This window comes from Hyperolius riggenbachi, chromosome 2 (assembly GCF_040937935.1).
Source record: "Hyperolius riggenbachi isolate aHypRig1 chromosome 2, aHypRig1.pri, whole genome shotgun sequence".
NCBI lineage: Eukaryota > Metazoa > Chordata > Amphibia > Anura > Hyperoliidae > Hyperolius > Hyperolius riggenbachi.
In genome coordinates, this window is record NC_090647.1 from 293884243 (window position 1) to 293908635 (window position 24393).

The 24393-nt window shown below is 46.9% G+C and overlaps 1 protein-coding gene across 2 annotated transcripts in view; it reads right to left on the reverse strand.

Moving 5' to 3' along the window:
* Nucleotides 1–24393, reverse strand: part of MAN1C1 (mannosidase alpha class 1C member 1) — a 197573-nt gene that overhangs the window by 31524 nt on the left and 141656 nt on the right. For both annotated transcript variants that reach the window (XM_068268953.1, XM_068268954.1), the window contains 4 exons: nt 23840–23934; nt 21706–21829; nt 21443–21536; nt 10947–11062 (listed from right to left, as the gene is read on the reverse strand). In XM_068268953.1, the coding sequence (XP_068125054.1) occupies nt 10947–11062; nt 21443–21536; nt 21706–21829; nt 23840–23934 (429 nt within the window). The remainder of the gene's footprint in view (nt 1–10946; nt 11063–21442; nt 21537–21705; nt 21830–23839; nt 23935–24393) is intronic.

Consider the following 24393-nt stretch of genomic DNA (forward strand, 5'->3'; position numbering starts at 1 on the left):
AGCTTATAGTTTTTGAGAAAATCGATTTTAAAGTTTCAAAGGGAAAACTGTCTTTTAAATGCGGGAAATGTCTGTTTTCTTTGCACAGGTAACATGTTTTTTGTCGGCATGCAGTCATAAATGTAATACATATAAGAGGTTCCAGGAAAAGGGACCGGTAACGCTAACCCAGCAGCAGCACACGTGATGGAACAGGAGGAGGCGCAGGAGGAGAAGGCCACGCTTTGTGAGACACAACAACCCAGGCCTTGCATGAGGGCAAGAAGCGTGCGGATAGCATGCTTTGTACCGCCATGCAGTCATAAATGTAATAAAGATAAGTGGTTCAATAAACAGGGACCACGCGGCAACGCTAACCCAGCAGCAGCAGACGTGATGGAACAGGAGCAGGCGCAGGAGGAGAAGGCCACGCTTTGTGAGACACAACAACCCAGGCCTTGCATGAGGGCAAGAAGCGTGCGGATAGCATGCTTTGTACCGCCATGCAGTCATAAATGTAATAAAGATAAGTGGTTCAATAAACAGGGACCACGCGGCAACGCTAACCCAGCAGCAGCAGACGTGATGGAACAGGAGCAAGCGCAGGAGGAGAAGGCCACGCTTTGTGAGACACAACAACCCAGGCCTTGCATGAGGGCAAGAAGCGTGCGGATAGCATGCTTTGTACCGCCATGCAGTCATAAATGTAATAAAGATAAGTGGTTCAATAAACAGGGACCACGCGGCAACGCTAACCCAGCAGCAGCAGACGTGATGGAACAGGAGCAGGCGCAGGAGGAGAAGGCCACGGTTTTTGAGACACAACAACCTAGGCCTTGCATGAGGACAAAAAGCGTGCGGATATAGCAGCAATGCTTTTTGCCGCCATGCAGTCATAAATGTAATACAGATGAGAGGTTCAATAAACAGGGACCGGAAATGCTACACCATCCCAGATGTTCATTGGTCATGTTACTTGGTTGGGGTCCTGGAGTGTTGCGTAGTCATTTCCAATCCAGGATTGATTCATTTTAATTTGAGTCAGACGGTCTGCATTTTCTGTGGAGAGGCGGATACGCCGATCTGTGATGATGCCTCCGGCAGCACTGAAACAACGTTCCGACATAACGCTGGCTGCCGGGCAAGCCAGCACCTCTATTGCGTACATTGCCAGTTCGTGCCAGGTGTCTAGCTTCGATACCCAATAGTTGAAGGGTGCAGATGGATTGTTCGACACAGCTACGTCATCTGACATGTAGTCCTTGACCATCTTCTCCAGGCGATCGGTGTTGGAGGTGGATCTGCACGCTTGCTGTTCAGTGGGCTGCTGCTGCATGGGTGTCAGAAAATTTTCCCACTCCAAGGACACTGCCGATACCATTCCCTTTTGGGCACTAGCTGCGGCTTGCGTTGTTTGCTGCCCTCCTGGTCGTCCTGGGTTTGCGGAAGTCAGTCTGTCTGCGTACAACTGGCTAGAGGAGGGGGAGGATGACAATCTCCTCTCTAAAGTCCCTACAAGGGCCTGCTGGTATTCTTCCATTTTGACCTGTCTGACTCTTTCTTCAAGCAGTTTTGGAACATTGTGTTTGTACCGTGGATCCAGAAGGGTATAAACCCAGTAATTGGTGTTGTCCAGAATGCGCACAATGCGTGGGTCACGTTCAATGCAGTCTAGCATGAATTGAGCCATGTGTGCCAGAGTCCTACCAGAATCCTCATCATCCTCTTGTGAGCGTTGTGATAGTTGTTGTGATGCATCATAGTCATCACCTTCCTCCTGGTCTGCTTCTGCTGACCATTCGCGTTGAATTGTGGAAGTCCAACGTGCACCGCTCTGGCCCTCGTCAGTGGTGGCATGAAATTCCTGCTCCAACTCCAGCTGTTCCTCCTCCTCTTCTTCGTCATAGCTGCTGGGGCCAGCGTTCCCTGAGGCGGATGGCCTGATGTTGGTACCATCACGCTGATCGTTTTCTCCTTCAGATTCCCCCAGTTGCATCATGACAGCTGTTTCCTTGATTTTCAACATTGACCTCTTCAGTAAACACAGCAGTGGTATGGTAATGCTGACTGAAGAGTTGTCACTGCTCACAAGCAACGTGGATTGCTCAAAATTTTGGAGGACTTGGCAGAGGTCCAACATGTTGGCCCAATCGGATCCACAGAAGCTTGGCAGCTGTCCGGATGCGCCTCGGTACTGCGCCGTCATGTACTGGACCACTGCACTCTTCTGCTCACAAAAGCGTGCTAGCATGTGCAGCGTAGAATTCCAGCGCGTAGGGACATCACACAGCAAGCGATGGTGGGGGAGATTGAAGCGCTCCTGCATCTTGGCGAGTGCCCCCGAAGCAGTACTGGAATTTCTACAATGTTTGGCCACTCGACGCACCTTCAACAGAAGATCGGCCACGCCTGGGTATGTCCTCAGGAACCGCTGAACTACTAGGTTCATCACGTGCGCCAGGCAAGGGATGTGTGTCAGCTTAGCCATCCTTAAAGCGCGAATGAGATTACTCCCATTATCACACACAACCATGCCCGGTTTCAAGTCCAGCGGTGCCAGCCACAAATCCGTCTGTTCCTTTATTCCCTTCCAAATTTCCTCCCCTGTGTGCTGCTTATCCCCAAGGCAGATCAGCTTCAGCAACGCTTGCTGACGCATGCCAACAGCTGTGCTGCACTGCTTCCACGATCCTACTGCTGCTGGGTTAGCGTTTCCGGATGAGGTACAGCTTTGAGATGCGTTGGAGGAGAAGGAGTCAGAGAGATAGGTGCTGCTGTTGTTATCCAGTGGGAGGGACGGCGGTGCAGCTGTTTGCGGCGTGGGCAACACCCGCGCCGTAGCAGGTGAGGAATCGCTGCCAGGCTCCACAAGGTTCACCCAGTGCGCGGTAAGGGAGATGTATCGACCCTGGCCGAACGCACTCGTCCAAGTGTCAGTGGTGAGGTGAACCTTGCAGGCAACGGCATTCTTCAAGCTTCGGGTTATTTTGCTGACCACGTGCTCATGCAACTCAGGCACTGCAGAGCGCGCAAAGTGGTAGCGGCTGGGAACCACGTAACGTGGGATGGCCACTGACATCATGCCCTTGAAGCTGTTTGTCTCCACCACTTGATATGGCAGCATTTCGCAGGCCAGAAGCTTGGCTATGCTGGCTGTTACTGCCACGGCCCGGGGGTCATTTGCTGGCAATTTCCTCTTGCGCTCAAACATCTCCGACACAGACAACTGAACCGTAGCGCTGCACACGGAAGGGCTGTTGGTTGTTGTGTTTGATGAACACTGGGAGACCTCAAGAGCACTACTCCGGAAAGTGACAGTGTCAGCGTCGTCTGATGTTTGTGAATGTTGTGAACCACGCAATGGCTGGGCTACTGCTGCTGCTGAGGCGGGTCTGGTGGTGAGTCTGGTGAACCCAAGGGAGGCAGTGTTGCTGGTACCCTGTCCTGCCGCGTTTGCCCACAGAGTGGGATGTTTGGATAGCATGTGGCGGCTCATGCTGGTGGTGGAGAGGTTGTTAATACTTTTCCCCCTGCTCAGGCGAGTCTTGCACACCTTGCAAATCGCCATGGTAACATCCTCAGTGCAGTCTTCAAAGAAAGCCCAGACTTTGGAGCACCTGCCTCCTTGCTGGCGATTTCTGTTTCCTCCTCTTTTGCCTCTCACTCTAACTTCCACGCTTGTGGTGCCTGAAATTGCGCGCCGCCTACCTTGTGGCACAAGGCGAACTCGTGCAGCAGTGGGTTCTTCAACAGACTCATCTGTGCTGCTGCTACGACGGCGATGTTCTCGTTCACAAATAAAATCTGGGTCTCTGTCCACATTGTCCATACCCTCCTCTTCCATCTCCTCAAACTCGTCATATGTCATTGTGGGGGGCCGCCGCCGTGGAGTAGAGCTCCCCAGAACAACCTCTGCGCAGCTCACTCCAACGTCGTCTTCCAGATCTTGTCGGCCGACCTCCTGCAATTGCAACCCCTCCTGCCCAACTTGCTCTGGGATTTGGGTTTCCGAGTCCTCCTCGGACTCGCCTTGTATTTCAGTGCGCGGTGCATTTCCCACAGTTAATGGTTGTGAATCCGGGCACAACATTTCTGGCTGTTCCTCCATTGACCTTTCATAGGTGGAAGTTTGTTGGGCTGGGAATAGCTCCTGCGAATACCCCATTGTGTCCTGAGGTAATTCATAGGACTGGTTATCTGGCAGTTGTGTGCGTGGTGTCGCTGCCGGTTGTGTCAGCTTTGTGCCCACTGGCTCCTTGTAACTGGCTGAGGACTCGGACCTCGTGCGTGATGTGCTGGTGCTGCTTAACCCACTGCTGGACGCTTGAGAGGTCATCCAAGTAATTATCTGGTCCTGTTCTTTTGGATTTGTGAGGGTTGTTGTCCTGGACAACATGGGCGGTATTGAGTGGGTTTTCTTGGGTGCTCCCCTGTGGCCTGTACGTGAACCGTCAGGGGAAACACCTCTTCCCTTGCCCCTTCCTCTTTCACCGGATTTCTTCCTCATTTCACTTATCCTTACAGTACACGCTGACTGGCAGCAGTACAGTGGCAGTACAGAAATGCTATACCGTACCACTATTCCCAGCAGCGACACAGAGCACAATGCTATACAGTGGCGGGTGAGCGGTGTACTACTGTTCCCAGGCCCAGCAGACACAGAGTGGAAGTAAACACAATGCTATATAGTCTGGCTGAGCGGTGTACACAGAGTGGCAGTACACACAATGCTATATAGTCTGGCTAAGCCGTGTACACAGAGTGTCAGAAAACACAATGCTATATATAGCGTGGCTGAGCGAGGTGCACAGTGGCAGTACACACAATGCTATATTAGTCAGGCTAAGCCGTGTACACAGAGTGTCAGAAAGCACAATGCTATATATAGCGTGGCTGAGCGAGGTGCACAGTGGCAGTACACACAATGCTATATAGTCAGGCTAAGCCGTGTACACAGAGTGTCAGAAAACACAATGCTATATATAGCGTGGCTGAGCGAGGTGCACAGTGGCAGTACACACAATGCTTTATAGTCAGGCTGAGCCGTGTACACAGAGTGTCAGTAAACAATGGCATATAGTCTGGCTGAGCGGTGTACACAGAGTGTCAGTAAACAACGGTATATAGTCTGGCTGAGCGGTGTACACAGAGTGGCAGTAAACACAATGCTATATATAGCGTGGCTGAGCAAGGTGCACAGTGGCATTACACACAATGCCATATATTAGTCAGGCTAAGCCGTGTACACAGAGTGTCAGAAAACACAATGCTATATATAGCGTGGCTGAGCGAGGTGCACAGTGGCAGTACACACAATGCTATATAGTCAGGCTAAGCCGTGTACACAGAGTGTCAGAAAACACAATGCTATATATAGCGTGGCTGAGCGAGGTGCACAGTGGCAGTACACACAATGCTATATTAGTCAGGCTAAGCCGTGTACACAGAGTGTCAGAAAACACAATGCTATATATATAGCGTGGCTGAGTGAGGTGCACAGTGGCAGTACACACAATGCTATATATAGCGTGGCTGAGCGAGGTGCACAGTGGCAGTACACACAATGCTATATATAGCGTGGCTGAGCGAGGTGCACAGTGGCAGTACACACAATGCTATATATAGCGTGGCTGAGCGAGGTGCACAGTGGCAGTACACACAATGCTATATTAGTCAGGCTAAGCCGTGTACACAGAGTGTCAGAAAACACAATGCTATATATATAGCGTGGCTGAGCGAGGTGCACAGTGGCAGTACACACAATGCTATATATAGCGTGGCTGAGCGAGGTGCACAGTGGCAGTACACACAATGCTATATATAGCGTGGCTGAGCGAGGTGCACAGTGGCAGTACACACAATGCTATATATAGCGTGGCTGAGCGAGGTGCACAGTGGCAGTACACACAATGCTATATTAGTCAGGCTAAGCCGTGTACACAGAGTGTCAGAAAACACAATGCTATATATATAGCGTGGCTGAGCGAGGTGCACAGTGGCAGTACACACAATGCTATATATAGCGTGGCTGAGCGAGGTGCACAGTGGCAGTACACACAATGCTATATATAGCGTGGCTGAGCGAGGTGCACAGTGGCAGTACACACAATGCTATATTAGTCAGGCTAAGCCGTGTACACAGAGTGTCAGAAAACACAATGCTATATATATAGCGTGGCTGAGCGAGGTACACAGTGGCAGTAAACAATGCTATATATAGTGTGGCTGAGCGAGCGGTGTACTACTGTTCCCAGCAGCGACACACAATGACTGGGGGGGACCCTGGCTAGCGTGGCTGGAGAGCGAACTACCCTGCTTGCCTACCCAAAGCTAAACCCACAGACAAATGGCGGAGATATGACGGGGTTCGGGTATTTATTTACCCGAACCACGTGACCGTTCGGCCAATCAGAGCGCGTTCGGGCCCGAACCACGTGACCCGTTCGGCCAATCACAGCGCTAGCCGAACGTTCGGGGAACGTTCGGCCATGCGCTCTTAGTTCGGCCATGTGGCCGAACGGTTTGGCCGAGCACCGTCAGGTGTTCGGCCGAACTCGAACATCACCCGAACAGGGTGATGTTCTGCAGAACCCGAACAGTGGCGAACACTGTTCGCCCAACACTAACCCGGAGTCCTGTGTTGCCGCCCCTGCCGTCAGTGCGCACGTTGTGCAAATTTGGGATTTTACACCCCCCGTGGCCGTCCCCGCTGACAACCTATGCTCCCCCCCCCCCCCCCCCCCCCGGCCTTCCCCGGTGACAGGCAGGACTCAGGAGCAGCCCAGCTTCAGACCTCCGACCAGCCGGCGACCAGTATGCGGGCGCTAGGACCCAGCGGACACCGCACTGATATGCGGAAGTGACATCACTTCCGCATACACAGCGTGGTGTTCACTGAGTTCGGTGCGCCCACATACTGGTCGCCGGCTGATACTGATGTCTGAAGCTGGGCTGCTCCTGCCTGTCACCGGGGAAGGCCTGTGAGGTGAGGGGTAGGTTGTCAGCGGGGACGGCCACGGGGGGTGTAAAATCCCAAATTTGCACAACGTGTGAAGGGCACCTGTCACTATCTAACCTGGGGGGGTCCCTGTCACTATCTAACCTAGGGGGTCCCTGTCACTAACCGGGGGTCGCTGTCACTATCTAACCTGGGGGGTCCCTGTCACTAACTGGGGGTCGCTGTCACTATCTAACCTGGGGGGTCCCTGTCACTAACTGGGGGTCGCTGTCACTATCTAACCTGGGGGGATCCCTGTCACTATCTAACCGGGGGTCGCTGTCACTAACTAACCTGGGGGTCGCTGTCACTAACTAACCTGGTGGGACCCTGTCACTATCTAACCTGGGGGTCGCTGTCACTAACTAACCTGGGGGTCGCTGTCACTATCTAACCTGGGGGGTCCCTGTCACTATCTAACCTGGGGGGTCCCTTTCACTAACCTGGGGGGCCGCTGTCACTATCTAAACTGGGGGGTCGCTGTCACTATCTAAATGGGGGTTGCTGTCACTATCTAAACGGGGGTCGCTGTCACTAACCTGGGGGTCGCTGTCACTATCTAACCTGGGAGTTGCTGTCACTAACTAACCTGGGGGTCCCTGTCACTGCCTAACCTGGGGGGTCCCTGTCATTATCTAACCGGGGGTTGCTGTCACTAACTAACCTGGGGGTCGCTGTCACTATCTAACCTGGGGGGTCCATGTCACTATCTAACCGGGGGTCACTGTCACTATCTAATCTGGGGGGTCCCTGTCACTATCGAACCGGGGGTCGCTGTCACTAACCTGGGGGTCGCTGTCACTATCTAACCTGGGGGGTCCCTGTCACTATCTAACCGGGGGTCGCTGTCACTATCTAACCTGGGGGGTCCCTGTCACTATCTAACCTGGGGGGTCCCTTTCACTAACCGGGGGTCGCTGTCACTATCTAACCTGGGGGGTCCCTGTCACTATCTAACCTGGGGGTCGCTGTCACTATCTAACCTGGGGGTCGCTGTCACTATCTAACCTGGGGGTCGCTGTCACTATCTAACCTGGGGGGTCCCTGTCACTATCTAACCTGGGGGGTCCCTTTCACTAACCGGGGGTCGCTGTCACTATCTAACCTGGGGGGTCCCTGTCACTATCTAACCTGGGGGTCGCTGTCACTATCTAACCTGGGGGTCGCTGTCACTATCTAACCTGGGGGTCGCTGTCACTATCTAACCTGGGGGTCGCTGTCACTATCTAACCTGGGGGTCGCTGTCACTATCTAACCTGGGGGTCGCTGTCACTATCTAACCTGGGGGTCACTGTCACTATCTAACCTGGGGGGTCGCTGTCACTAACCTGGGGGTCGCTGTCACTATCTAACCTGGGGGATCCCTGTCACTATCTAACCTGTGGGGTCGCTGTCACTATCTAACCGGGGGGTCACTGTCACTATCTAACCTGGGGGGTCGCTGTCACTACCTAACCGGGGGACGCTGTCACTACCTAACCAGGGGTCGCTGTCACTATCTAACCTGGGGTTTCCTGTCACTATCTAACCTGGGGTTTCCTGTCACTATCTAACCTGGGGGTCGCTGTCACTATCTAACCTGGGGGTCACTGTCACTATCTAACCTGGGGGTCACTGTCACTATCTAACCTGGGGGTCACTGTCACTATCTAACCTGGGGGGTCCCTGTCACTATCTAACCTGGGGGGTCCCTGTCACTATCTAACCTGGGGGGTCCCTGTCGCTATCTAACTGGGGTTCGCTGCCGCTGTCTAACCTGGGGGGGTCGCTGTCTAACCTGGGGGGGTCGCTGTCCCTATCTAACTGGGGTTCGCTGCCGCTGTCTAACCTGGGGGGGTCGCTGTCTAACCTGGGGGGTCCCTGTCGCTATCTAACTGGGGTTCGCTGCCGCTGTCTAACCTGGGGGGGTCGCTGTCTAACCTGGGGGGGTCGCTGTCTAACCGGGGGGGTCGCTGTCTAACCGGGGGGGTCGCTGTCTAACCTGGGGGGTCGCCAGTCACTATCTAAACTGGGGGTCGCCAGTCACTATCTAAACTGGGGGGCACCTGTCACTAACTGAACTGGGGGGCTCCGCTGTCAATCACCGCCACGTGGGCCGGAGCGGACTGCGCAGGTGGTAGTAGTTCTGCGCCTGCGCACTCCGCTCCGGCCCACGTGGCGGTGATTGACAGCGCCGATCGCGCAGGCGCAGTACAAAGCGACCTCCAGGTCGCTCTGACGTCATCGCCGGGGACCGGGTCGGAGCTCCGGCGAACGGCTGAGAGCAGAGATGCGGCGAGGGAGGTTCTGGGAGCTTGGGGCTGGAGGAAGCCCCCGGTAAGTAGCGTTCATTTTATTAAAACCGGATAACTCCTTTAAACCTACTTTTTTTTTTTTTTTAGCTTTTTAAAACAGAAAATAAAACTGGGAGGTTCTAAAAAAAAATACATTTTTCAGGAGTAGGATGGATGAAATTGTTTATCTTCACAGTTTATTTTCAACTTGGATTTTCCATAATGTTCATGTATGAGTTAAAATGTTTGTATTTAGTTTAAATTGCTGTTGGCACTTTGCGATAGATAAGTGACTTTTCGCCACCACTGTCCTAATCTAATGTCCCACCATTGCTAAGTTCATGTAAACTTGTCTCCACCCGTGACCACACCCACATTTTGGTATATGACCACACACATTTTTCGCGCAACGTAGCCCCAATTACGGGGGGGGGGGGGCAGGGCTGTGGAGTCGGAGTCGAAGTCGAAGAGTCGGAGTCTGGGCAATTTTAGGCACCTGGAGTCGGAGTTGGAGTCGTTGATTTCATAAACTGAGGAGTCAGGCGATTTTGGTACAAAATCCACAGCCCTGTTAAGTATTAGACTAAGGAGTCGAAGTCGAAGCTATTTTGGGTACCGGAAGTCGGAGTTGGAGTCGTGGTTTCATAAACTGAGGAGTCGGAAGATTTTTGTACCGACTCCACAGCCCTGGGCGGGGGTGACTGTGGATAACCAGCACCGGGTGCAAATACCCTAGGTACGCCACTGCTGCTACCACAGGTTGGCAGTGTGAAGCCGGCCTCAAGGTTCTCAGGTGTGGACCTCAAATCCACAGTGGTGGAAGTATACTCCAATTTTTCTGCATAAGGACTTATCTATGTGCGCTACCATAATATTGCATATTGGGTAAGAGCTGTCTAGCTAGCTTCACAGAAAGTATGAGACACGGCAATGTGTTCAGCCTTTCATTGTATATAATTTTAATGACACTAGATACACTTATGTTTGCAGTCAGTTGTAAAGGAGAATGCAGTGGTTGTCTGGACATTGGCATTACCTATATTTGATCATGTACGTGATATACCATGATAAAATGGATACACAGTAACCTGATTCCAAGGGCATTGCTCTCATGTAAATGCAAATCTAATTCTAGATGACAGTTTTCAAGGGATCATACTGCAGCAAATTTTCCCACTGTGCTACTATTACAGGCCATGTCAGCACAGCCCATTTTCTAGGCATCTCACATCCTCATCATGGTGATGTTCAAGAAAGGAAAATACTGCTTCTATACCTTCTGAGTCAGAAGTATTGCTTGACAATAGCCACTTCTGCAGTGGAAGCTGCCAAAGCAAATTGACAGTAGAGAAAAGAGGAGACCTGTGTCTGTAGTGCCAAATGTCTCCTAAGCAGGATCTAAACTGGAAAGAAGTACATGCTAAAAACTTAGGGCTGAGATGGGCTAGTCTGAGTGTGTGAAAGAAAAGCATCAGAACAGGTAAGCACTGCATGGCTGGAGAGCGTGAAACAGCTTCAGTTGCTGTTCTTTGAACACTTCTAATTGTATCCACTTGTGACACTGATAAATCCCTAAATAATATGCCCAGCTCTGTAATGCAGGACTAGCATTCTGGGATGACAAATAAGGCTTGACAAGAGGACTGACCTAAATAGTAAAAGTATTTAGCTGACAAGACACGATGCTTGTTTCCTACCTCTACAGCTTCATAGTACATGCCCTTCGCTTCATTATCTTGTTTAGCTGACATCAGCCACGACTTGATTAAGTATTCATAGAAGCTGTCACCAAGTCCTCCAAGAGACACATGATCTATAGAAAGAAAAGTGACACACAATTTGTACAGGAAGGATGATAAAGAATTTAATCCGATATTTCATTTGTGCACATGCAAATCCTGACGTTAAGTATCTAGGCCGAGCGCCTTTTAAATTGCAATTTCTTCTCGGCATTGTCATTTGAAAATTGTCTCTTCATAATTAAGTGTTCTAATACAATGTCGTTTACATACCAGTTCTCCAATGTTCAAAGGAAATTATATTAGGCTAAAGTCTAAAGCTTCTAATTACATCTGACAAGTCACTGTGGGCTTTGTGAAGATAAGGAGGAAAGAAACAATTTTTCAGCTGCGAACCATCTTAACAAAAAAATATAAAACTGTATACTATAGTCAGATAGTCAAATTTTGACTTTATTCATTGCCGTAACTTCATTTGTTCTATAGGTGCTTGTCATACATAGGCACTTGCATACATAAAACACATGACCCCTGAGCTCCGACTCCCCTGGGCTGAACAGGAACTTTTCACTAATCAGATTTGGAAGGCTAATAACTTAATTTCTGTCAGCTGGATCAATTCATCAGCTGCCATGTAATTAATCATTAGTTTCCAAACCTGATTATCCCTGTGCAAGGTCTTGGTACTGCCCAGAGGAATCCTGCTTCCTGTGGAGCAAGAAAATTGCCTAAAGTGTGTCCAAACTTAGTGCTTTCTTTAGTGGACAGAGATCAGCATGGGCCCTCTGCCTGGTCTGCAGCTGCCCTGCCCTATACATAGCAAGCAGCAATCCATATATTATATGGGTCATGTGAGAGTCACTCATACCATTGTATGGCTATATTTCCTGTTTCCAACACATCACCATAAAGAGCAGACCCTTCACGTGCTGAGCTATGTACGCAGCTTGTGCTATGTTACTGCGTAAATACCACTATTTAGTGAAATAGCTACATTTTCTTCACCTGAGGCATGGATGAACACATTGTGACATTACTGGCACATGGTTACGCAATGGAGGCACCTGCAATCCATTTGTTACCAAGGACCACCACCGCTGCTGGCCACAGAGGAGGGACAGGTTGCTACCTGAGGATGCTGATTTGTGTTTTTACCCTTGAAAAACATATCATACACTACAGTCTAGTAATGTGATTTTAACCTTGTGTGTTTTTTGTACCATTAAAGTGTTAATACACTATGGAGCACTCCTCCATCTTTTTGTCTTTCTCCAGGAAACCCCATTTTCCTGTCTGGCCTAATATTGTGTCACTAAAGTAGAACACCCATCTAACAGGAGTGCAAATGCAGTATGATAAACCCAACAGCACAAAGCAATGATCAGCAAGTGTGGTTTCCAACAGCTCTACACCCTGCCTGACAGATAGAGATGGCCTGAACCTCCAATGTTCGGTTCGCGAACTTCCGCAAAAGGTTCGGTTCGCGCGAACTTTAATGAGCCACAATAGACTTCAATGGGGAGGCAAACTTTGATGGAAAAGATGTTTCAAGGGGTCTAACATCTGAGTTTTTGCATGGATGAGTGAGTTTTTGCATGCATAGACGCCAAAAGTCCCGGGGAAAAATCTGAATTTGACGCAAAGCAGCGTTTTAAGGGCAGAAATCACATTGAATGCTAAATTGCAGGCCTAAAGTGCTTTAAAACATCTTGCATCAATCAGGGAGTGTAATTAGAGTACTGCTTCACACTGACACACCAAACGCACTGTATAACGCACCGCAAACAGCTGTTTGCGTAGTGACGGCCGTGCTGGACTGGTGCGCACCATGGCGAGAGTGCAGGCCGTGACGGTTTTCAAGCCCATATGGTCGCCGGGCTGTGGTAGCTCATTGATAGAACAACAGTGACTGTCCAGCTGATCAAATTTGGTCTGTCCACAATGAAGCAACGACCTTATTATCTTCTTGTATGTAGGTAGGCATAGGTAGGTGCCCCAGTATAGGTAGATAGGCATAGGTAGGTGCCCCAGTAGTTAGCTAGGCATAGGTAGGAGTCCCAGTATAGGTAGGTAGGCATAGGTAGGTGCCCCAGTATAGGTAGATAGGCATAGGTAGGTGCCCCAGTAGTTAGCTAGGCATAGGTAGGAGTCCCAGTATACCTAGATAATACCAGTATAAGTAGATAGGCAAAGGTAGGTGCCCCAGTAGTTCGCTAGGCATAGGTAGGAGTCCGAGTAGTTAGCTAGGCATAGGTAGGAGTCCCAGTATAGGTAGGTAGGCATAGGTAGGTGTCCCAGTATAGGTAGACAGGCATAGGTAGGTGCCCCAGTAGTTAGGCCCCGTTCACACTTGCGGTTTTGTCAAAACCGCACCGGATGTCCGGACCGCACCGTATCCGGACCGGACCTGATCCGTACGGTTCCTATCCGGATCCGGTCCGGATCCGGTCCGTTTGCATCCGGTTTCCGTGCGGTGTGAACACGGTTGCGGTCCGGATCCGGTTTCTTAAGGAGATAACAACCTGTAAATACCTGGGGTCTGGGAGGTCAGCAGAAGGGTCTGGGGTCATTGTTGGAGACAGGTGGACGTGTGGAGACCATCCGTGGATACAGAGACTGCAGTTGGGACCATGGATCCAGGCATTTTTCGTATACCTGGGAATTCTCTGTTGTTCGCCTCCTCGTTATCAGACTTTTATCAGACATGTTGCTGCCTAGAGCTCCAGCATGAAATCGCTGCTGCCCCACTCTGTGAACTCCATGTGGTCCCCATCCAAAATGCATAGGAAGTGGGGTAGAACGTCCGGTTTTTGTAGCCAGTGTGTTGTGCGCTCTCCGGTTCTCATTACTTTGTATTGGCCGGATGGTGCAGTCCGGCTCCGCCCCGGATACGGCTGCCGGAGGAGCCGGACCAAAAAATAGCGCATGTTGGAACGGACGCCGGAGTCCGGATCCGGTCCGGATCCGGTCCGGATCCGGTCCGGCAGAACGGACGCATGTGAACGGACGCATAGGCTTTCATTGCTATTGCCGTGCGTCCGTTCCGTCCGTTCTGCAAGCGGTCCGGCTCCGGCACGGCGATTCCGGACGGCCACCGCTAATGTGAACCGGGCCTTAGCTAGGCATAGGTAGGAGTCCCAGTAGTTAGCTAGGCATAGGTAGGAGTCCCAGTATAGGTAAGTAGGCATAGGTAGGTGCCCCAGTATAGGTAGATAGGCATAGGTAGGTGCCCCAGTAGTTAGCTAGGCATAGGTAGGTGCCCCAGTAGTTAGCTAGGCATAGGTAGGAGACCCAGTATAGGTAGGTGCCCTAGTATAGGTAGGTTGGTAGGCATAGGTAGGTGTCCCCGTATAGGTAAGTAGGTGTCCCAGTAGTTAGGTAGGCATAGGTAGGTGTCCCAGTATAGATAGTTAGGCAGGGCCTGGCTGGCACAGTAATAGCAATTACCAAGGTCCAGCTGCAACAGATAGGGCTGTATAATGCAGTGTCAGTGGGCAACAGAAAAAAAAACACATCAGGAGAACATTAGCTCTCAAAAGAGCTGTTGAGGGGTGCTATTTTAGCAATAACAATCAGCCAGGAGCAAGCTAACAAGCCTACAAGAGCCTAACTAATCTTTCCCTATGAGAGTCTGCCAGCAGCTGTCCCTTCACTAATTAATGCAGGCACACGAGTGAGTGTAATGGCCAGCGCTGCCTGCCTTTTATAAGGGGGGAGTGACTCCAGGAGAGAGTGTAGCCTAATTGGCTACAATGTGCCTGCTGACTGTGATGTAGAGGGTCAAAGTTGACCATAATGGTGCACTATGGGGGTGAACCGAACTTCCGGAAAAGTTTGCGTTACATGGCGAACGCGAACCATTGGAAGTTCGCCTGGAACCGTTCGCAGGCAAACCGTTCGGGTCATCTCTACTAACAGACCCTGTCTGAAATAAGTTCTAATTATAGTGCAGATGCTGTGGAATATAGTCCATTTAGCAGCATAAATCCACTGCTGGTTGCTCTGTACTTGGGGGGAAAAGGAGGAGTATTTGGTTATACCTCTTGTATGTAGTCTTATATTTAATATGACTATAGTGTGACCTTTGTCTTTTGGTTTGATAATATCATTATGTACCTCTTGTATGTAGTCTTATATTTAATATAACTTTGGTGTTGCCATATTTGGGTCCTATTTTGGAGATATTTTTTAAGCTGCATCTTTCTGATATAACTGCTAAGTCACTGTACAGTTAATTATACCTACAGTTTTTGCTGGGTAAAGATAACAATCCTCTTGAGAATATTGTCATCTCAGCCTTATTAGGTTGTCTTGAAGAGACATCGTTCACATAGCTAGACTGATCTTTTTGTGTTTCCAATGCAGTGAGATGGCAGCTTTTCGCGTTTGCTTTGTATTTTGATGTTACCGTAATTAGGATCAATTATAATTTTTCATAGAAAGCCTGCAATGTACTCTACATACCCATAGCATCATTCTGCAGCAGAGCGTTTCACGCTTGTACTTATTTCTTAAGAGCCCCGGTTAGATTATAGCAGATCTTGCTAAGATTATTTAACAGTTTCTCAGAGCTCTTGGTACACAGCTGCTCTGCAAATCTGCTGTTTTCTATAACTAAAGTGAGATTCCATATCCCCGGTCCTTGTGGAATGAGATGTTTGTTTTTGCATGCAGACAAGAAGAACATGTCACTGTCCGGCTGTGTAAGTGGTTTTCCAGTCCCACAATATGGGGTGATTAATCGTATCTTTCAGCACTAGAGCAGCATAGCATTGTAGTATTCCAGCCATTCAGCAAAGCTGAGGCTTTGGAGCTAAGGTGATAACATTTACAGGCTAGCTCAATAGACTGAAAATGCAAGCTTTAAAACCCCCACTAGGCTTCTTTATCCAGCATGAAATATAACTGGATCTGAGACACACATATTTATACACGCGACAACAAAAGAATACAAATGTTCTACTTCTGATACACAAGGATGATATTAGCTGTTTTTTTTAAGGGTAGTCAGGAAAAAACAATCAAGATCAAGGGCTTGATTCACAAAAGGGTGCTAACTGATAGCATGGCCGTTTTTGCTTTTTGCGCGAAACGATAACTTTTTCCACCAAATGCGAATTTTAATGCAAACCCGCTATCGTTTGTGCACGAAAATTTGCGTTTGCGCGTGAAAATATATCGTTTCACGCGAAAATTCACGATTGCGCGAACTGCGAAAATTCACGCGAAAACGGCCGTGCTATCAGTTAGCACTCTTTTGTGAATCAAGCCCCAAGAGTTTCCTGAGGAATTATTACTGGTGTATGGCTTGTTTTTAACATAACACAATTCACATGTAAGAATTAGCTAGTGGCCTTGTTATACTGTCACACTTTGAGCAAAGATTTGGGAGGGTAAAAGTACCGGTAGTAGGTCTGCTTTTCCTGGATGGAAATAGTGGTATATGGGGTACACATTTATGGAGATCCAGAACACCAGGATCTTGTGTTGTGGGTTAAAAACTAACTACAATACCTTTAAAGTGGACCTGAACTCTTGCACAGGACAGAAGCAAAACATAGAGAAATGCACCCTGTTTGTATTTAGAGAGTTTAGCTTAATTCTCCCTCATCTGTGACTAATCACCAGTGTAATTTGATCTCTTATCTGTGTCAGCGGGCTGTCACGGCAGAGCAGCTAATTGGTAAACACAGGATGTTAGGAATTAGACACTGCAGATTTATTGCAGGATTTGTATCAACTGTAACAAAGAAATGTCTGTCTTTAAAGGTTATTATGCTGTTGTTTATCTTTTAGATAAGATAGGAAGTTCTGAGTTCAGGTCTGCTTTAATAAAAACACTTCAAATGCAGAATTGCCTTCTCAAAAAGAACCTTAAAAATGCAGGTAAGGGCAGGTTATCACTTCTAGTTGTCCCAAAAGCAAGACCATAATGTATCACTTTAGGATGATGTAGGGAATCATGTTATTTGTTTTGCCCTTGTAGCTTGCCTTTGCCTTGGTTCCCACACCCCAAGCCATTCACCTTCTGCATGAAGCCATGTGTGAATACATTGCAGGGCACTTTGCTGCTCCAATAAATACAATCATTTGAACAGTGCCTGGGTCTCCCTTCTAGCTTCCTTGTATGTGCACCAGTCTTACAGGTAGTATCTGCTTTATATTACACTAAATACAGCCGGGTAAAACATCTGTAAAGAAAATGCTTGGGAATATAGATAACAGTAAGTGAGGCAGTGGTCTCTATACCATGCAGCAGCTGCTCAAGCAAAATCTGGGGACGTAAATAAAAATACACTCTGCAAGTATTGTCCTTGTATAAATCACTTGCAAGGGCATGCTGTGCCTTTAATAAGAGCTGCAGTTCTTGGAACCAAACCATAGGAAGAAAACAAATGAATTAGAGAGAGTTCAAATGTGGGCAACTAAATCAGTGAAATGATGGAAGTTCTCATTTGCAGGCAAAGCACATGTAATATCCAGTGTTTTTGTTTTGGGAAAAAAGGAGACTGATTAATATGTACAATCATTTTCAAGGTCAATATTAAAATGTAAGACTTGTGTTTTTATTCCAATGACTTTGCAAAGGGCAGGAGACACAAGTTATAGATAAAAGTCATGAAGATAACAGAACAAATTTAAGCTGTGGAATTGATCAGATTGCTATTGTACATTCCGGGAGCATCTTTTGTTCTGTAAAGCAGAATGTTGCTACCATTATTCATTTTATAGTGCTGGCATATTGTGCAGTGTTGTAAGTATGTATAGTACATGTAGGATATAGAGCACATTGAAAAATGTAGCCATTTAATCTACCAATATGTTTGTATGGATTTCCATTGAACCTATGGTTTCCTCCCACATTATAAAAACACAGGAAGAGGTTGCATGTCCTTGCTAGGGATCTAACTAGAGCAATACAGTTGACAGGCAAGAACAGTATACACCTAGAGCCTAATTTACTAAGACCAGGGATGGAATATCATAATCCCTTGGCTTAGTTCTGCCGCTACTGCTTTAGCAGTATGCGAGCAACAGCAGTTTCCATAAAGTGAGAGCTTTTGCATTCCTCTATATACATGTAGCAGTGTCCATGAATATGGAATAGGGAAAAGAAAAGGGGGAAAATGTAATGTGCATATATATCTATACATCACTGCCCATCACACCGTCCAGATGTCATGGCCAGTTATCATACTTTTGGGTAGACAGCACACTGTTTTTTTTTTTCAACTTTTATTTTAACAAGTTTTACACGTATATCATTGCTAAAAAAAGAAAGGTGGATTGTATTGGACTTCTAAAGGATGAGGCAAGGAACTCAATGGTGGACAACCAAAGTAGGGCTGAGCTATTGAATGCTTGCTTTGCTTCTGTCTTCACAAGGGAAACATTGTAGTTGCAAATTATAGATATGGAAGGGTCCCAATCTTTCAATTCCAATATTAAATACTTAACCACTTAACGACCGCCTAACGCCCATAGGCGTCGGCGGGTCGTTAGTGGTATAGCATGGAAACGGCTGCTCGACCGAGCGGCCTTTCCATGCTAGTTCACGGAGACTGTCTCCGTGAACAGTGTGCGAGCCGCCGATCGCGGCTCGCACGCATAATGTAAACATCCGGGGAAGAAATCCCCGCTGTTTACATCACACGGCGCTGCAGCGCAGCAGCGCCGTGACGTAGATCGGCGATCCCCGGCCTCTGATTGGCCGGGGATCGCCGGCATCTGATAGGCAGAAGCCTGTCCTATCCGGCGCAGGACGGAACTCCGTCCTGCGCCACTCACAGGTACAGGGAGAGGGAGGGAAAGCCGGGGATGGCGGAAAGCGCTGCGGAGGGGGGCTTTGAAGAGCCCCCCCCGGAAAGTGCAGGCAGCCGGCGGCGATCAGACCCCCTCAGCAGGACATCCCCCTAGTGGAGAAAAAAGGGGGGAAGTCTGATCGCCCTGGCTATTTCCTGATCGGTGCTGCGGGCTGGAGAGTCCACGCAGCACCGATCAGAAGAAAACCCCGTGGTCCTTAGGTGGAGAAAGGAGTGAAAGCAAGACTAAATAAAATCAAGACTGATAAGGCACCTAGCCCGGATGGTGTACATCCTCGGGTGCTAAGGGAATTAAGTTCAGTTATCAAAAAAAACCTTTATCTTATTGTTTGTGACTTTCTTTCAAGTGGGATAGGGCCAATAGATTAGCGTACTGCCCACGTTTTCCCATTATGTAAGAAGAGCAAAAAAATCAGATCTGAGACAAGATAGACCTCTAAGTTTAACATCAATTGAGTGCAAACTATTTGAGGGAGTCCTAATAGATGCTTTACAAGACTTCATATCAGAGAATGTTTTTTTTTTACTAAGGACAGGTCTAGTTTGACTAATATGCTCAGCTTTTATGAGGCGGTGAATGCTAGTGTGGCTATTGGGAATGCTGTAGATGTGATATACTTGGACTTGATTAGAGGGATGGAAAGTCTCAATTACCAGGAAAGGTTAGATAAATTGGGCTTATTTAGTCTGAAGAAAAGATGCATTGAGATCTAATTAACATCTATAAATACATAAGAGGGCAATATAAACGCTTGGCAGATAAGATTTTTGTCCCTAGGCTTGTGCAAAGGCCTACGGGATATGATTTGCGCATGGAGGAAAAAAGTTTTAGCCACTTATTTGGAAAAAGTTTTTTTTACTGTAAGAGTGATCAAAATGTGGAATGTATTACCACAAGAAGTAGCTGTGGCAAATTCTATATCTGTGTGCTTACATGCTTTCCTCACATTGAAAGACATCCAAGTCTATAGGTAATTCCCGACAGTGTTGATCCAGGGATTTTATCTGATTGCCATCTGGAGTCGAGAAATAATTTTTTCCCTTTTGGACCATGCCTTATAAGGGTTTTTTGCCTTTCTCTGGATCACCAAGGATATGTGAGGGTGTAGGCTAGCGATGTAGCAGAAGAAGAATAGAACATGACGTGCGACAGGTTTAAATGCATTTAGTGAATCAACCTTCTGGTTACATCATTTTGCTCAACCTATAACTTGGGCAGTACGCAAAACTAAAAGGGTTCAAAACAGTTGAAGATGACTGACATTTGACTTAATTTTGTTACACAGCAACCATTTAATGGCAGATCTGGAACAAAGTCCACAAATACAATAAAGTGAGGATGTTTGGACTTCACTAGAAAATGTTATGTTGTGCTACAATCAATAACATTGTAATTGTTTAATTGTAGGTCATAGATAAAGGAGAGATTAAATCACTTTCTAGATTGCTACAGTATATAGACAACTAAAGTGAAACTTTATCCTGGACTGTTACGTAATCCGATTTCATCAAAGAGGAATCTATCTGATGGTCAATCTGGTGGCCATCAAGTAATGTATGGCCATCTTAGATGAGTTGTTTTTGGAGACACCTGGCTTGGTTGGAAACATGTGGCAGGAAAGATCACTTAGAACAGTTGGTCAGAATCTGATGGGTTAAGGCAGCCTGACATTCTACTCCACTGGCGAGTATGAATAAAATCTAACCAAGAAATAAACAGTAAAGCCCAGGAAGCCTGATGGGATTCAGATTTTGTGAAGTCTGCAAAAACTGATGTTTTCTTGTGATCACTTTATACATGGACTCTTTTCACTAGGAAACAGCAAGGCTCTTAAAAGGCCAGTTTGATCTCAAAAAGTTCTTAATTTTCAGTACAACTGTTCTTCTCTACAAGAATAAAGCTCTTGGAAACCCATGAGGCAAATCTTGCCAGAGGCTGCACAACTAAAATGCACGCCACGCACTCTATGGCTGAAGCAGCCATTCCAGAAAACAAGCATTTGAAGGACCAGGACTTTGAAGTTCAGAAGCAGTAAAAAATTATGTCTTCAAAGTATCGAAGATTAGTACCATTTGTGTGAGCCACTGGGCAAATCTATATTGTAGAATGGCTTCCTAACATTTTTAGTAGCTATTGCAATGTCTAACAAAATGTTTATGTGCTGTGTTTCTTCTCCACAAATCCATATGTTGCAAACAAAATAGTGGCTTTCTTACAACCTGCACCATTATTCCACTATTAAACACTAAGGCTACGTTCACAGTGGGGAGTTTGGTGGGTTCCCTGTAAAAACAGGAACCCAATGGAGGGGAAAAGTCATATTGCATGGAATGCATATGGTGCGACGCACACAGTGAAGCAAACGGTACACCGAATGTATGCTTCACTGCCACTGTAAACACTTGCATTATGCGAAAACGCAACTCAAGCATCGCCTTATGCTTGATGCATCCTTTGTACCTCACTGCTAATGTGCTGTTGTGAATGTACCATTACGATATAATTGCATTGCCTTAGTAATGCGGTTCTATTGTATAATGTAATGCACCACAATAACCCACTATGAACATAACCTTAGTCATAAGGTTCCCCTGTGGCTAATTAAGATAGAATTGTAATACAGTACTCACGCTGCACCCAGCTTCCACTGACAGGGCTGAAATAATTAGGATATAATCCTTGGGGCTTCTCAATTTTCTTCAGAATTTTTCTGATGGTGTTCACCTGCAAGAAATGTCACCTTAAGGAAGAGGTTTCTACTTAGCAATTACTTTCATCTTACTCATAAATAATAAATGTATAGCAATTAAAATACAGTTATGTAAATAGTCCTTTTAAATCTAATTTGAATAGCACTACACATTTGATATATGGTACAAGCAGGTCAGTTTACCTTGTCAATAAACACGGGATCGCCAGATAGTTCACTGAGCTTCAAGAATTCTAAGTGCAGGGTCCCAAATTCAGCTAAAATGCTGCTTCCAGCAGAGGCCCACCCCCAGCTCCAGTTTAGTCCACTGAAAATATAAAAAGCATGTAAGAAATAAATGATGGGAGCAGAACAGTAAACCCATTTGGATTTCCCCTTTGTGTGTTGCTGTGGGTATACATAAATGATTTACAACTTATTTTATTACAGTTCTCAAATGTACTTATTTACTAATTCATCATGGGGGCTACTAAACATTTTAGCTCTCAAAGGACCTTTTACTCCGCAGTACACAAAATAATGCAGTTATATAATGTACTGTCACAAGAACTTACAGAATAGGGATACATGTAAAGTAATCTATCCTAATTAAGCCCCTTTACTATTTAAGTCCCTATTACTTTACTAAAGGCTTCCACTTGTCTGAAGATGTAGATTCTGAAGCCTAGTCAGCTGGTGCAGTGTCAGCCAATATACTGTCCCTTGCTCCCTCTGATCTGTAGATGGCGCTGCACTGTAAATTTTATTGGAGAGGTAATTTGCACAATAGAACATCTGGTGGGAAGAGTAATGTGGTATGGAAACATGCAAAGGGAGAGCTACTAAGGGCATCTACAGAATATCTTCTATTCTGTGGGGAGTAGCTCACGAGTGGGGTGGGCTGTTACTTTAGATACAAACAGAAGCCAATAATTTATTTATTTTTAAACCCTTGCAATTGCTAAGGCTACCTTGAGCTTATTTGAACTCTGATAACTAAGATGTTTAAATATACTAGTGGTTGTCAAGAAGGGTACAGTTACTGCATTTAGTATATGACCATGTTAAGAGATTTCAGCGGTTGCTGTGTGCTCGATGGGACAGATGGATCTGGCAATGCCAAAAGGGATGGATGGCATGACCGGGGGCGGATGGTGTGGACGAGGTGGCAACAGGGATGGATGGCGCAGCACCCTTGGGAATACATTTATTATGAGCCAGAGTAATTTTGGTGCAGGGTGAAGCTGAAATACACTCACCCTGCTCCTGCATGAACTCCCGACTTGTGCTAAATACTATTCTCCCCTCTGAGTTGGGGGAGGGGGGGGGGCAAAGTAATTTTGGTACAGGCTATCACAGCCGGGGACAAGGTCCTCCAGCACCCAAGGCTGAGACACCAAAATGTGCCCCTCCATCCCTCCCAAACCAGCCATCACACACTGATTGCTATTAAACTAAGAGGCGCCCCAGGGCCCCCAACACCTCTGGCTTGAAGTCACTGCCATGTATTCCCTTTTCTGATTTCTCTCTGCTTCAAGCACAATAGGGGAATGATAGCTAGAGCCTCTCTCTCCTTTGCCTCGGCCTGGCCCTGTCGGCTATTGCAGGTGGCCAAATTACTTTTTTTTTAGCTGATCTGTGTGGTGCCCAGCTGAAACTCTGGACGCCTAGACCACACAGCACGGGCATGATCGACACAGTGCTACGCTGAGATCAGTTGCTCCGCCCAAGGGAAGTTTGGGAACCACTGGCATATACTACACATCATTAACAAACAATGAGTTAATAAGACAAAGCACAAAAAACATAATAATTCAGCTGTTCTCTCCCATTGCTCTGAGAATTCTAACCAGATGAAGTGGGATATGAGGTTACCCGCTTAATGCCCATTCAAATCCTTTGCGGTTAGTTTTTTTTAAGATCATTTTTGTCAGAGTAAATGTTTATTTATTAAAATGGAGCGACGTAGAAGTGAGAATAATCATCGATTAAATACCCATCAGAAAATATAAATTATGCAGCAAACTCTGGGAAACTACTCTTGGATTCCATCCACATTTATCATATAAATTTGAATGTCAAATTTCAAAATTATGAGACATTCAAATGCAAATTTAGACCCTGTCCTTGAAAATCCAACAAGGTAACAGACAGAATGGCTGCTTTTGTTGCTGCGTGTATTTAGGTCCTCAGATACTGTGGATACAGGTCTTCATATGAACATTTAGAAGGAATGTTGGAAGAATGTAGGAATGTATGCTAAATTAACTGCAGTGAAATCATTTGCCAGGTTATCATTTGAAAAGGAAAGAAGTTCAGGATCCATAAAACGACTTACTTCCCAAGGTTGATAATACCCCGTGGGATCCCAGTAGGTGTGCTAAAGGCTGGTAACAGTTTCTTTCCTAGTCCTATTGCTTTTTCTCTGAAAACCTGAAAGCAAAGAAACCATACCTAGTTTTCAAAACAAATAAAGTCATTACAGTCACATTGTGGACAAAATGTAATATTTACTTTAACACAAGGTACTATGTTTATAACTATCAGAAATGAACCTTTATATTTAAAGGTGCAAGGTCTGAGGCCATGGCAGTAGATACTGAAAGGTAACTAATACCAGAGATGGATTAAGATGTAACAGGGCTCTAGGCAAGGTAGTAGATTTGGGGCCCCCTTGTGGTCCTTTTGATAAGCTGAAGTGGAGAGAGGTCACAGAGGGTGACATGTGGGCCCCTTGATACCTACTAGGCCCCAAGCACCTGCCTATGTTGCCTGGTGGATAATCCTGCTCTGACTAATATGACCTCTATGTAATATTTGTTATTCCCTTTTTATCAATTTAATTTATTTGAACTATACACAATAGTTCAAATAAATTACACCGTCAGGCAG